Source organism: Chlorocebus sabaeus, chromosome 3 (assembly GCF_047675955.1).
Source record: "Chlorocebus sabaeus isolate Y175 chromosome 3, mChlSab1.0.hap1, whole genome shotgun sequence".
NCBI lineage: Eukaryota > Metazoa > Chordata > Mammalia > Primates > Cercopithecidae > Chlorocebus > Chlorocebus sabaeus.
In genome coordinates, this window is record NC_132906.1 from 77995012 (window position 1) to 78008301 (window position 13290).

At 36.0% G+C, this 13290-nt stretch overlaps 1 protein-coding gene across 4 annotated transcripts in view; it reads right to left on the bottom strand.

Annotated features, from left to right (window-relative positions):
- Positions 1-13290, bottom strand: part of UGGT2 (UDP-glucose glycoprotein glucosyltransferase 2) — a 228616-nt gene that overhangs the window by 116732 nt on the left and 98594 nt on the right. For all 4 annotated transcript variants that reach the window (XR_005243747.2, XM_038007821.2, XM_007960706.3 and 1 more), the window contains exons 16-17: positions 6344-6478; positions 2498-2662 (exon numbers count right to left, since the gene is read on the bottom strand). Coding sequence is in view for 3 of the 4 variants with exons in the window: in XM_038007821.2 (XP_037863749.2) it covers positions 2498-2662; positions 6344-6478 (300 nt within the window). In the remaining variant the exon portion in view is untranslated. The remainder of the gene's footprint in view (positions 1-2497; positions 2663-6343; positions 6479-13290) is intronic.

Here is a 13290-nt window from a genome sequence, read left to right on the forward strand (position 1 = left end):
GGCAAGGAGCCAGCTAAGAACTTCATGACAGGCTCAAAACCTTATGTACCAATATTGACCCTAAATATAAATGGCCCACAGGCTTCATTTAAAAAGCACAGGATGGCAAGCTGGATAAAAAACAAGACTTGGCTGTCTGCTGTCTTCCTCCTTCCTCAGCCTTTTGAGTAGCTGGGACTACAGGCACACACCACAACGCCTGGCTAAGTTTTAAGATTTTTGTAGAGAGGTTTCATTATGTTGCCCAGGCTGGTCTCAAACTCCTCAGCTCAAGCAAACCTCTTGGACTGACCTTCCAAAGTGGTGGGATTACAGACATGAACCACCATGCCTGGCCTAAATTCTTTGTTATTTTTGTCTGACTGGGTTAGCTCAATAATAGTGGGGGAGTTGAAGTCTCCCACTATTATTGTGTAGCTGTCTTAAGATTTTTCATAGCTGTGGAAGTATTTGTTTTATGAATCTGGGTGCTCTAGTGTTGGTGCACATATATTTGGGATAGTTAAGTCTTCTTGTTGAACACTTTATAACTATCTATTGTTGGTTTCAAGTTTGTTTTATCTAAGAATAGCAACTTCTGCTTTTGTTTTGTTTTGTTTGCATGATAAATCTTTCTCCAACCCTTTACTTTGAGCCCATAGGTGTCATCATGCATGGGATGGGTCTCCTGAAGACAGCAGAGATGGGTCTTGTTTTTTATCCAACTGCCACTCTGTGCCTTTTAAGTGAGGCACTTAGGCCACTTATATTCAAGGTTAATATTGGTACATGAGGTTTTGATCCTATGTGAAGTTCTTAGCTGGCTGCTTTTCAGTTTCTATCATGTGGATACTTTATAGGTTCTGTGGGCTATGTACTTTAGTGTGTTTTTGTACCATTCTTCCATTCCCTTAAAGAGCTCTTGTAAGGCCGGTTTAGTGCTAATGAATTCCTTTAGTGTTTGCTTGTCTGGAAAATATTTTATTTCTCCTTCACTTATGAAGCTTAGTTTGACAGGATACACAATTCTTGGTTGGAATTTCTTTTCTTTAAGAATGCTGAAAATAGGCCATTGAGAAGTCTGTTGTTAGTCTGATGGGGTTCCCTTTGTATGTGATCTGCCTTTTTTCCTCTAGTTGCCTTTAAGATTTTTACTTCAGCACTGACCTTGGACTGTTTGGTGACTCTAAGCCTTGGTGATGCTAACTTTGTATAGTATCTCACAGTGTTCTCTGAATTTCTTGTAACTGAATGTCTACTTTACTAGCAAGATCAGGGAAATTTTCTTGAATTATTCCCTCAAATATGTTTTCCTGGTTGTTTTTGTCCTTCTCTAGCAGGAATGCCAATAATTTGTAAGTTTGGTTCCTTTAACATAATCCCGTATTTCTTGAACACTGTTCATTTTTTAAAATTCTTTTTTTCTTTTTTGCTTTTCAGACAGGGTCTCACTCTGTCATCCAGGCTAGAGTGCAGTGGCATGATCATGACTCACTGCAGCCTACATCTCCTAGGCTCAAGTGATCCTCCTGCCTCAGCCTTTTGAGCAGCTGGGACTACAGGCATACATCACCACACCTGGTTAAATTTTAAGTTTTTTTGTAGAGAGGAGGTCTCACTATGTTGCCCAAGCTGGTCTCAAACTCCTCAGCTCAAGCAATCCTCTTTAATTAACCTCCCAAAGTGGTGGGATTACAGGTATAAACCACCATGCCTGGCCTAAATTCATTTTTGTTATTTTTATCTGACTGGGTTAGTTCAAAAGACTGGTTTTCAAGCTCTGAAATTCTTTCTCCTGCTTGGTCCAGTCTATTGATAAAGCTTTCAATTGTATTTTGAAATTCCTTAAGTGATTCTTCTATAGCCCTATGCTTTTCTATCAGCTGATTTTACTTTGGGCTATGTGGTTTGATCTACAAGCCAGTAGATAGCCCTTATGAGTAAATGCCAGCTGAGGCCAACATGGCAGGGTATATACTTGATCCTTGTTACTGGGATAATCTCTCTGTTGTCTCAGGCAATGGGCTGATTTGTGGTGTGCACAGTCGTCTGGGTTCCCTGCTCAGACATGGTGGGCAAGATGGACAGGGCCAGACTGAGCAGGCCTGCCTACAGGTACCCTAATGGCAGGCACAAGCACCAATACTGAGGGAGAATACAGTGGGCAACCACCAGGTGTCCAGAGGTGTGCCTAGGCGTGGAGCTGGGAAACCTCCTTGGCTCCAAGTTCTCCGCACAGGGAGCAGGGTAGCCTAAACTCCTAATCGAGGACAGTGGGTGTTCCAGATTCCTGAAGATCTGCCTTGGCATGGAGTGTAAAGGGCCTCACTGCACCACAGTCTCTGCACAGGGAGGGTGGTGTGGCTTGAGCTGCTAAAAGAATCATTTAAAAAATCACTATTAAATGATCAGAATGAAAAATTTTTTACCAAATTAACTTCTGTCATAAAAATAAAATTTTAATAATATCATTTATAAATATTATTCATCGTGTATTTTCTTATAAATGCTTACCTACCAAAAAAACTTCTCTTTGTAAATATACAGATGCATCCATCATTCTTTGAAGAACAGCCATTTCTAGTTCTTTAATATTCATCTCTTCATGTTTAAAGGGTTCACCATTATAAAGAGCTTGAGGCAAAGGTCCCAGACCAGTCATCTTATAAAAGCTGGCTCCAGTCTATTCAGTTAAAAAATATCAGTGTTAAACAAAATATGATTGTTTGAAAAATAAACATAAGAAAATGGAACACTGCCACATTTTTATACGCCATAGGAAAAAGCATCCATTTTGCTAACTTTATCTGTCCTTTCCAAACACTGCTTAAAGGAAAGTAATTTACCTACAAGGAGTCAAAAAACTTTTTGCCAGAGAGTAAATATTTTAGGCTTTGTGAACCACCCAGTTTCTGACACAATGACTCCACTCTCATGGTACAGCACAAAAGCAGTCATAGACGACATATGAATAAACAAGTATGTTGTGCCCCCAAAATACTTTATTCACAAAAAACAAGCAGTGGGTGAACTTGCTGATTCTTGGTATAGAGTATGACATTTACTTAACAATAAAAATCGAAACATTTATCGGCATCAGAGACTTATTTACCCCTGTATTTATATGTTCAATAAACACTGATTCAATCCTGCCACCTGCATTAGGCTAGACACTGTGATTATAGAGCTGGAAGTCTTTTCTCAAGGGGTTCACATACATACAGAGAAAACACAGGCATGTAGAAGATTCTGTGGGGCCCAGGAGAAGCACCTAATCAAGCTGGAGTATGGAGAGGAAGGGATTATACAGGGCTTCTTTTAGGGAGTGATACTAAAAGTCTCAAAGGCTTAATAAAAATTTGCCAGGGAGATAAAGTAGAGAAAGACATTGCAAGTGAAGAGAGTATAGCAAGGACTGAAAGGGAAGTGAGAGTGTGGTATACTTACGCATGGTAAATTCACAGTTGATATGGTTTGGCTGTGCCCCCACCCAATTCTCATCTTAAATTGTAGCTCCTACAATTCCCACATGTTGTGGGGGGACCCAGTAGGAGGTAATGAGATCATGAAGGCAGGTCTTTCCCACGCTATTCTAGTGACAGTGAATATGTCTCATGAGATCTGCTGGTTTTATAAGGGAGAATTTCCCTGCACAAGTTCTCTTGTCTGCCATCATGTGTGACATGCCATTCACCTTCTGCCATGATTGTGAGGTTTCCCCAGCCACAAGGAACTGTGAGTCCATTAAACCGCTTTCTTTTGTAAATTGCTAGTCTCAGGTATGTTTTATCAGCAGTGTGAAAATGGACTAACACAGCAGTGTTTACAGGGTGTGAAATATGGGGGACAGCTGTCAGATATGGAGTTAGAGAGGGGTGTAGGCAAAGGCCTGATCATGAAGGTCCTCAACATTTGAATTTTAGCTTATGAGTTAAAAAGTGACTGGATAACTCATTTGCTATCCAATACTAAGTATTATCATTATTATAGCCAACATTCTCATAAATACTCTAGGAAGCCAAGTACTACTATTACATCAATTGTATAGATGATAAAACAAATATAGAGAGATTAGATAACTTCTTATGTTACACAGCTACAGTGTTTTGGAAGTGGAATTTGCACCCAGATCTGTCTGACCAAGAGTCTGAACTCTTAACCACTGTACTATACTATCTGTGCATTTAGTGGACACCTACTATGTATTAGGCTTATGAATTCACGTAAATGATATGCAAACTCTCTCCTAAAGAAACTTATAGTTTAATAAGGATAGGGAGAGATGGATACATTAAAAGTAAGCTTGATACAGTATTTTGGGGGTACCAAAGAGGTCATGATAAATAATATCCTCTATCTAGGAAGAGAGTTCATGGCAAATAATATCTGATTTGCTTATTTTTAAAAGGATACAATGGCAACAATGTTAAAGAAGGAGCATATTCTAGGACACTGCTCAGGGGCTACTACAGTTCTATGGGAAAGACAAAGCAAGAGCAAAAACAAAAGTCAGTGGTAATAGGCAAGATGAGAATGAGGCTGTTTCTGAAACATTTAACAGATTCTAAAATATTTAACAGGCTAAACTGATAGAACCTGATGACCTATTTTTTGAGAGGGTGTGAGGAAAACAATTAGTTAAGGATGACTATTAGGCTTTCAGCATGGGTGGTCTGGGTGAGTGGTTGCTACCTACTCTCTAGAATAGGAGATAAAGAAGAAAAAAAGGTTTGGGGCAACAAGGAAGATCATGGGCATGATTTTAGATTCTTTTGATATAAGATGCTTATGGGAAATCCGCTAAGCAGTTGAATACATGGGTTTGGAACTCAAGAAAGATGTCCCTGCTAGAAATACAGGCACTCTTCTGCTCTTACTCTATGACTTCCAATTAGGCAATGTTTCCACTCCAAAAGCTAATTACCACAAATAAGTCAATGACACTGCATTATATATTTTTAGCTTACACATCTTCTGAGCTATAGATCATATATCCAATTGCTGATTTCACATCTCCCTTGGAAGTCTCACAGGCACCTCAAATCCTCTATGTAAAAAAACTGCACTTCTCATTTTATTTCCCAATCCTTTTTTCCTCCACTCCTTTCCTTCTTAGCAATGGCATCAATGCTACCAGTTAGTTGTTCAGTTGAACCCTGGGAGTTACCCTTGACAATTTCTCATCTCCCCTCTACCCTATCCAATCCAGCATCACCTGGATGGCACTTCCTAAATAATTCAAGAATGTCCATTTTCTCTGCCTCCACTTCTTCCAAAAGCCTACCAGTCCATCTCACATTTCTCACCTTATATTTCCTAATACATATCACCACACCTACTCCTTCCCACCAACAATCCATTCTCAACAAAGGAGAATGCTCTTTTAAAAAAATGCATGTCACTGTCACTTCATTACCTAATGCCTTTCAGGTTTTTCACTGTTGCCAAGAGCTTCTACTGATATGAGTGCATTAAATATTGTACACAAGACCCTGTGTATTCAGACCCCTTGCTTGCCTCTCCAGCCTTATCTCTTCAACTGTACCCCATTAACACAGGCACAACGTATGCTTTCAGTCTACGCAGTAGCAACATCAGCTTCTCTCAATTCCTTTACATCTCAGACCTCAGCATTTTTCTCTGACTGGAATGTTAATCTCTTACAACCACCTCGTTTTCTTTTGTCTAACTTTTCCTCCTGTTTCAGAACTCAGCTTAAATACCACTTCTTCAGAAAAGTATTCCTTATCCCCATGCCCCAGAGCATTCCTCTTTCATTCAATGTGTTGCGTATTTGGTGAGTCCCTTCTAATGAAGGCTCATATACGTTAATTTTTGGAATTTCTTTGTACTATTTCTTTCTCTGAAAATTTCTTTGAGTTGTTGCCTTTCTTTCTGGCTCTTTCTGAATCTTCTGGGTTGAGCCTCTGTTTACCTTTTAAAAAAATGACAAGTAAAAATTATATATGTTTATGATATATAACATATTTTGATATGCATATACATTGTGGAATAGCTAATGAAGCTAATTATCATATGTGCATTACCTTACATACTTCTCATATTTTGTGGTGAGAATCCTTAAAATGTACTTTCTTAGTAATTTTCAAGTATATAATATGTTGTCATTAACTATAGTCACCACCATGTATGATAGATCTCTTGAACTTCTCTAGTCTAACTGAAATTTTGTATCCTTTGACGAATATCTCCCCAATTCTGCCATCCCCAGGCGCTGGTGACCACCATTTTGCTCTGTTTCTGTGAGTCTGACATTTTTTTAAGATTCTATGTGAGTAGAGATCATGTGGTGTTTGTCTTTCTGTGCCTGGCCCACTTCACTTAACATAATGTCCCAACTTACCTTTCTTTCTTCATCATATTTAGAATTAATTCCCAAAATATCCCAAATATTAGCATGAGGAAATGTATTTTGGAGAACACTCTTCACATTGTCCACAGTGAGTATATTTTGATCCTTCTTCACTTTTTGGTACATCTGTGAAAATTTAGATATTATAATTACTTTTCTTCTTACAGCAATTAGTTTTCTTTCTTTTCCTTAGCATGCAGATAGATTATTTTGTAAGTCCGAAACATACTAACTACATGTACACACATACCACATACAAATAAATAATTTTAACCATATATCATCTTCTAATAAAGATGGTTTTAAAATATTCTATAGTTTTCAAAAATATCATAACAAATTTGTTTTATTCTATTTTGATGAAACCAGACCCCATTATTCTTAATAAAATAATGGTTACCTTTTTTAAGGTATGTGTAATATATTCTAATATAACATTTCAGAAATGCTTTCATTTTTTTATTGCTCTTCTATAATTTTTTTTGAGACAGGGTCTCACCGTCGACCAGGCTGGAGTGCATTAGTGTCATCATGGCTCACTGCAGCTTCAACCTCCCATTTCAAGCAATCCTCCCACCTAGCTCCCTGGGTAGCTGGGACTACAGGAACTTGCCACCACATCTGGCTAGTTTTTTTTTTTTTTTTTGTATTTTTTGTAAAGACAGGGTCTGGCAATGTTGCTCAGGCTGGTCTCGAATTCCTGGGCTCAAGCGATCCAACTGCTTTGGCCTCCCAAAGGGCTGGGCTTACAGGAACTTGCCACCACACCTGGCTAAATTTTTTTATATTTTTTGTAAAGACATCTTGCCATGTTGCTCAGGCTGGTCTCAAACTCCTGGGCTCAAGCAATCCACCTGCCTCGGCCTCCCAAAGGGTTGAGACTACAGGCATGAGCCACCATGCCAGGCCTTACTAGTAAGTATTTTGACTAAACTTTCTCTGCACCTCTACTCTTCTCCAGTCTCAAATGTTCTAAACACACTTGTAGAATGTAAGCTGTTATTCTTTTTATGTTTTCTTATTACTTTCTTTTTTTTTTTTTTTTTTTTTTTTGAGACGGAGTCTAGCTCCGTGGCCCAGGCTGGAGTGCAGTGGCCGGATCTCAGCTCACTGCAAGCTCCGCCTCCCCGGTTTACGGCATTCTCCTGCCTCGGCCTCCCGAGTAGCTGGGACTACAGGCGCCCGCCACCTCGCCTGGCTAGTTTTTTGTGTTTTTTTGGTAGAGACGGAATTTCACCGTGTTAGCCAGGATGGTCTCAATCTCCTGACCTCGTGATCCGCCCGTCTCGGCCTCCCAAAGTGCTGGGATTACAGGCTTGAGCCACCACGCCCGGCCTACTTGTACTTAGAGATCCTCTATGACCCAGGTGCTGTTTTAGGTTTTGCACCAAGAGAGATGGCATCTCTCAGTAGACAACTAAGCTGAGACATAAATATGAACACTGAGCTAGCAATAAGACATTCTGGGGAAAGAAACTTACAAGCAGAAGGAACAAGTAGTAAGTACAACCACTATTAAGCAGCATTTAATATGTCATTTAAGAATATTGTTTTTGGTCCCAATTTACTTAAATCATTATTGCCAAATATAATCTTCATATCGTGGCTAAAATGATTCCCACGTTATTCCTCACAGTAAGAAATTAGTGTTCTTTGCTCTCCCTGTATCACTGTAAACTTTGTACCCTATTACTTTAAGAAGCAGCACAGGTATGTAATTAGACTGAAGAGTTTCATTTTATGAGTTTTTCAATTTAGGGGCAAGTTTTCTCCTCCTATCAAAGTAGAACACAATGTGATCATAACTCAAAAAAACTGAAAAGTTCAATCTTCTGTAAAACATAAATGGAGGTAAACTTTGTACCCTATTCCTTTAAGAAGCAGCACAGGTATATAATTAGACTGAAGAGTTTCATTTTATGAGTTTTTCAATTTAGGGGCAAGTTTTCTCCTCCTATCAAAGTAGAATATAATGTGATCATAACTCAAAAAAGGCGAAAAGTTCAATCTTCTGTAAAACATAAATGGAGATCACAAAAATGAGATTTTGAATAAAGCAAAAGGTATATAAAAAGTCATTCAGATTAGTCATTTTACTAACTAGTCACTTGAAAATATTAGATACTCCTATAAAATAAGGTAGTCAGAATGCCTCACGTAAGTTACTCAGACATATCAACTCAATCCTCTTAGACATTTTTAAATTTTAAAAATTATTTTGTAACTTGGTAAGCAAAAAGGAATACACAGAACATACACGTTATGAGGCATAAATAACAAAATAAATGATTCCTATGAATAAACCATGTAACGTAAGAAAGGGAACATCACCAATACCATGAAGTACAACTTCTCTCTCAATCCCATTTCCTTGTGCCCCAAGAGATGCAAGGACTGTTTTGAATTCGCATTTATCATTCCCTTTCCTTTTTGAATTCTGGAGTTTTATGTGAATAAATATTCCCATACTTAGTTTTGTTTGCTTCTGAGCTTCAAAAAGTATATGGTATGGTGTTAGTCTTCTATGACTTCATTATGTTTCTAATACATCCATGCTCTTGCATATGATATTTCATTCTATGAATATGCCAAATTCTACTTACCTATTTTGCTACTGATATATATATTTGGGTCATTTTTATTACAGTTTGTTGCTATTCTGAATGATTCTAACAATAGCCTCCTAAGGTGCAGGTACAAGAGCTTCTCTTAGGGTGAGGGTGTATGTGTATATGTGTGTGTGTGTGTGTGTGTGTGTGTTGTGTGTAGGAAATATGGAAATTTAACTTCAAAATATGTTATTATCAGATTGTTTTTCAGTGTGGCTCTGCCAATTTAGATTCCTACAGGCAGGGTAGCAATGTAAAGGCATTCCATTGCTCTACCTTCTCATTAACACATGATACCTTCAGCTTTCTTAATTCCTGCCAAATTACAGGGTATCAAATAATCTCATGGTAGTAGTCTTTATTTGCATTTTTCAAATTTGTAATATAATTATCTAGTTTAGTTATGGTAATAAATATTTACCACCAACAGTTTCAGTAAATTTTTATTTACCATTAATGCAACCTCTACTTTATAAGTTATTTTATGCATTTCTCCTTTTGGGTCATTGGTATTTCTCTTTTTGAATCTTTACATCTCATGGAATATAAATATTTTATTGGCCATATGTATTGTAAATACTTCTGCTTATAACATTTTCCCTACTTTTTAATGACATATTTTAATGAGCACTGGTTTTCATTTGTAATTTAGCTGAAATTATGAGTATTTTCCTTCAGACTTAAGAGTTTTTAAAGTTTTATCTCAGAAACCCTTACCTTGGGGTCCTAACTTCTAAATGTTTTAAAGTTTTGTTTTCTACACTTACATTTTTAAGCTAACTGAAATGATTTTTACACAAGGTGTGAGGTCTTATTTATTTGCATTGGTATAACCACTGTCGAACCACAGTTGTTGTAAGTCCACTCTCATTTACTGTAATGCCACTTCTGTATTCTCAAGTTTTGGGACCCCCATGTTCTTCTGACAGATATGTCTTTCCCTTGAACCAATACCACAAACTTTATGCACCTTATTACCTGGTATGACAAGCCCCATCACTTTATTCTTCAAAGTTTCACCCATTTTGAGTCTTCATTCTTCCATATAAATTTTAAAATAAACATCAAATTTCACAAAAATCCCCAAAATTTGACTTTGGTCGGAACTGCATTGAATTTATAAATCACTTGCAGAAAACAATATAATTATGAAGTGAAATATTTCTATTGGTAAGCATGGTAGAAATTTTCATTCATTTAGGTAAACTTTAATGGCTATAATCCCACATTTTCTGCACAAAACTGACTTTTCCCCCAGCCCCCAGGTTTCCTAAGTATCTTTTATTTGCTCTTGTCATTGTAAATGTGGGAGTCATTTACATGTGGGAGTCTCATAAGGATAAGGATTGTTAACTATATATGTCATTAATTTATCCAAGCACCTAAAACAGAGTGTGGTATGTACTAGGCACTTAATAAAACTGATGAAAAAAGTAATAAATATTTGTTGTTAGAAGAGAAAAAAGTATACTGATCTCATATCAAGTTACTTTACTAACCTCCTGTATCAAATCTCACAATCAATGGATTCTTTCGAGTCTCCTCTGTAGGCAACTCTAGAATTTTAAATAATAATGTTTCTTTTAAGTATTTTAAATGAGTATTTCCTTTACTTATTTTATTGCACTGACCAGAACTTGAGGATTATACTTGAAGTGTTGACGGTGGGTACCTTATGTTTTGCCAATTTTAAAAACAATGCTTTCTATCATTTTACTGCTAAGATGTACTGTCATCAGTTAACAAAATTCCCTTATATAATACTTTGCTAAACATTTTGTTTCTTTATGAGTTTTTTAATCATAAAAAAGCTTTGAATTTTTTCAAATGTTTCTTATGCATCTTCTTGAATAATATGTTAACATGGTGAATGATACTTAGAGATTCTTCGAATTTGCAAATACTTCCTTTTACTCATTAGATAATCTCACCTTGTCATGATAGCTTACTTTTTATATACCTGCTGGATTTCTTTTGTTAACATTTTATTTAGGACTTTGGCATACATATTCTCAACAAAGAACAGCCTATAATTTTTCCTTTTCTCTTTTTGTCAGGCTTTGACATCAGATTATACTAGATTCACAGACCGACTAAGGGAATATTTCCTCTTTTTCTATTCTCTAAAAGAGATTTTAAAGATTGAAATTATTATTTCTTCAAACATTTGAATATTTGGTAGAATTTGCTGTACTAGTTTTAAAACATGGTCTCCAAATTCTTCAACACTCATTCCATTGAGAGGTGGGTATATGAATCTGAATCTGTGACTCTTTGATAAACAGAGTACAATGGAATAAACTGAAAATAATGATGTACCCATCTCTGAGCCCAGGCCTTAAGAGGCTGGAAGTTTCTACCTGGTGTGCTCATCTGGAGCCTAACCTCTATGATAGTTTGTCAATTTTATTTGTTTTTTCAGAATATCAACTTTTATATTCTTGATCCCATAATTGTATTATTTCCTAGTTCATTAATGTGTATTCTTATTACTTTCCATCTACTTCTTAAAAATTAATTACTCATTTCTGAGTGGTTAACCAGTACTTTTAATCCCTTCTTTTCTAACTAAAAGACATATTTTCCTCTTCTGTTTTGAATGCAAAATTATCTCATTCTTTGATTGTTGGATTTTATATTTGCTTTAAAAATTAATCTTAAGTGTATTATTAAAATCTTGTATGTTTTTACTGATTTTTAATCTGCCTCACCTATTAATAGAGACATGTTAAAATAATCTACTGCTATTATAGTGAAACTGTCCATTTATCTCCCTTGCTATCAAATTTTGTATTGTATATTTTGAAGCTACATACAACTTTAGTACTTTTTCTTAAAGTTTATTTCCCCTAATATTTTATGGCTACCTTAGATTTCATTTGTGAAATAGTCACTTTGTGTATAATTTTCTATCTTTTTGTATATTTTCTTCTAGTATGCTAAAGTTTAATTTACTCACACTTAATACGGTCACAGATATGGTTGGATTAACTTTTACTATTTGCTATTTATCATCACATTTCAATAACTTTCATATATTTTATTATTATTTTGGTCTTATATTCCTCTTCTCTCTTTATAGTGCTACATAGCTTCAAATTACTTGAGATAAGGTAATTAGCTCACTAAAAACAGGGAAACACTTTTAAAAGATTTTATAATTCACGTATTTTCCTAAAAACTACACCTTGTTCACATTATTTCCCCTTCTCCCTCTCCTTCTAATTGTTTAGCACAATTTAAAGGCTGTGCCACAAATTTAATACTCACTTTTATGCTGCTTTGTATTAAACCCTGTGGTTTCAAGTATAATTTGTTTTTCCAAGAGATTATATATTAATAGTATTGTGCTGAACATTGTAGATTAATGCCATCACATGTAAATTAATGTCTGATACAAAACACTTAACAGAGATTCAATATTGATAATTAAGAAACTTAGGTAAAGATAATTTCTGAATATCTTCAGGTTTCTAAGTTTTGAATATCATAATGATCTTTTAAAATAAAATGGTTGAGTCTTAATAAAAGATGTAACTCAAATTGACTATGTCCCTTATAAACTCTTACACCAGTAAGTTAATAAAACCAGTAAGCTGAGACATAATATTGACATATATTCCATGACACTATTTTACAGAGCAAACTGTACTCCCCAAATCACTGAAGTGTAGTTTCTATACTCTAGTTCAGTGAATTAACAAGGTATTTAATGATTTTCCTGGGGGTTACAGAAGTAGGGTGGGAAATTTGCACTACTTTGGAAATTCCTTTCTCAGAAGAGTCATTCCTTGATATAATATTTATTGACAAGCTAAAGCCCAATGAATACAAAAATGATAAAAGTTATTTTATAAGCTATGACTTGACTTTTCGTAATAATATAGCTCTTTAATACATATATATTTCCACAATGGTCCGTAACAGAATTTCAAAACCTCAATTATGAAATAATCTTACTATCTCTTGTTCTTCCTTCATCAGGTTCTTACCAATTTCTAACATCTGTTATACAATCTCTGTCAGACTCTGTATCTTACCTCTTTCACAGTTTGCTGTCAATAAGTGACTTCCCCCTTCTTCGAAACTCTCTAGGAAGTGTCTATATGCTATGTCATTCAGAATATTTAACTCTGCAATGATTTTTTGTTTTTCCATGAGACAGGCTCTCACTCCATTACCTGGGCTGGAGTGCAATAGTTCGACCTTGGCTCATTGCAGCCTCAACCTTCTGGGCCCAAATGATCCTTCCACGTCAGCTCCTGAGTAACTATGACTACAGGCATGAGTCACCACATCTGGTTTTTTTTTTTTTTGGTAGAGACAGGG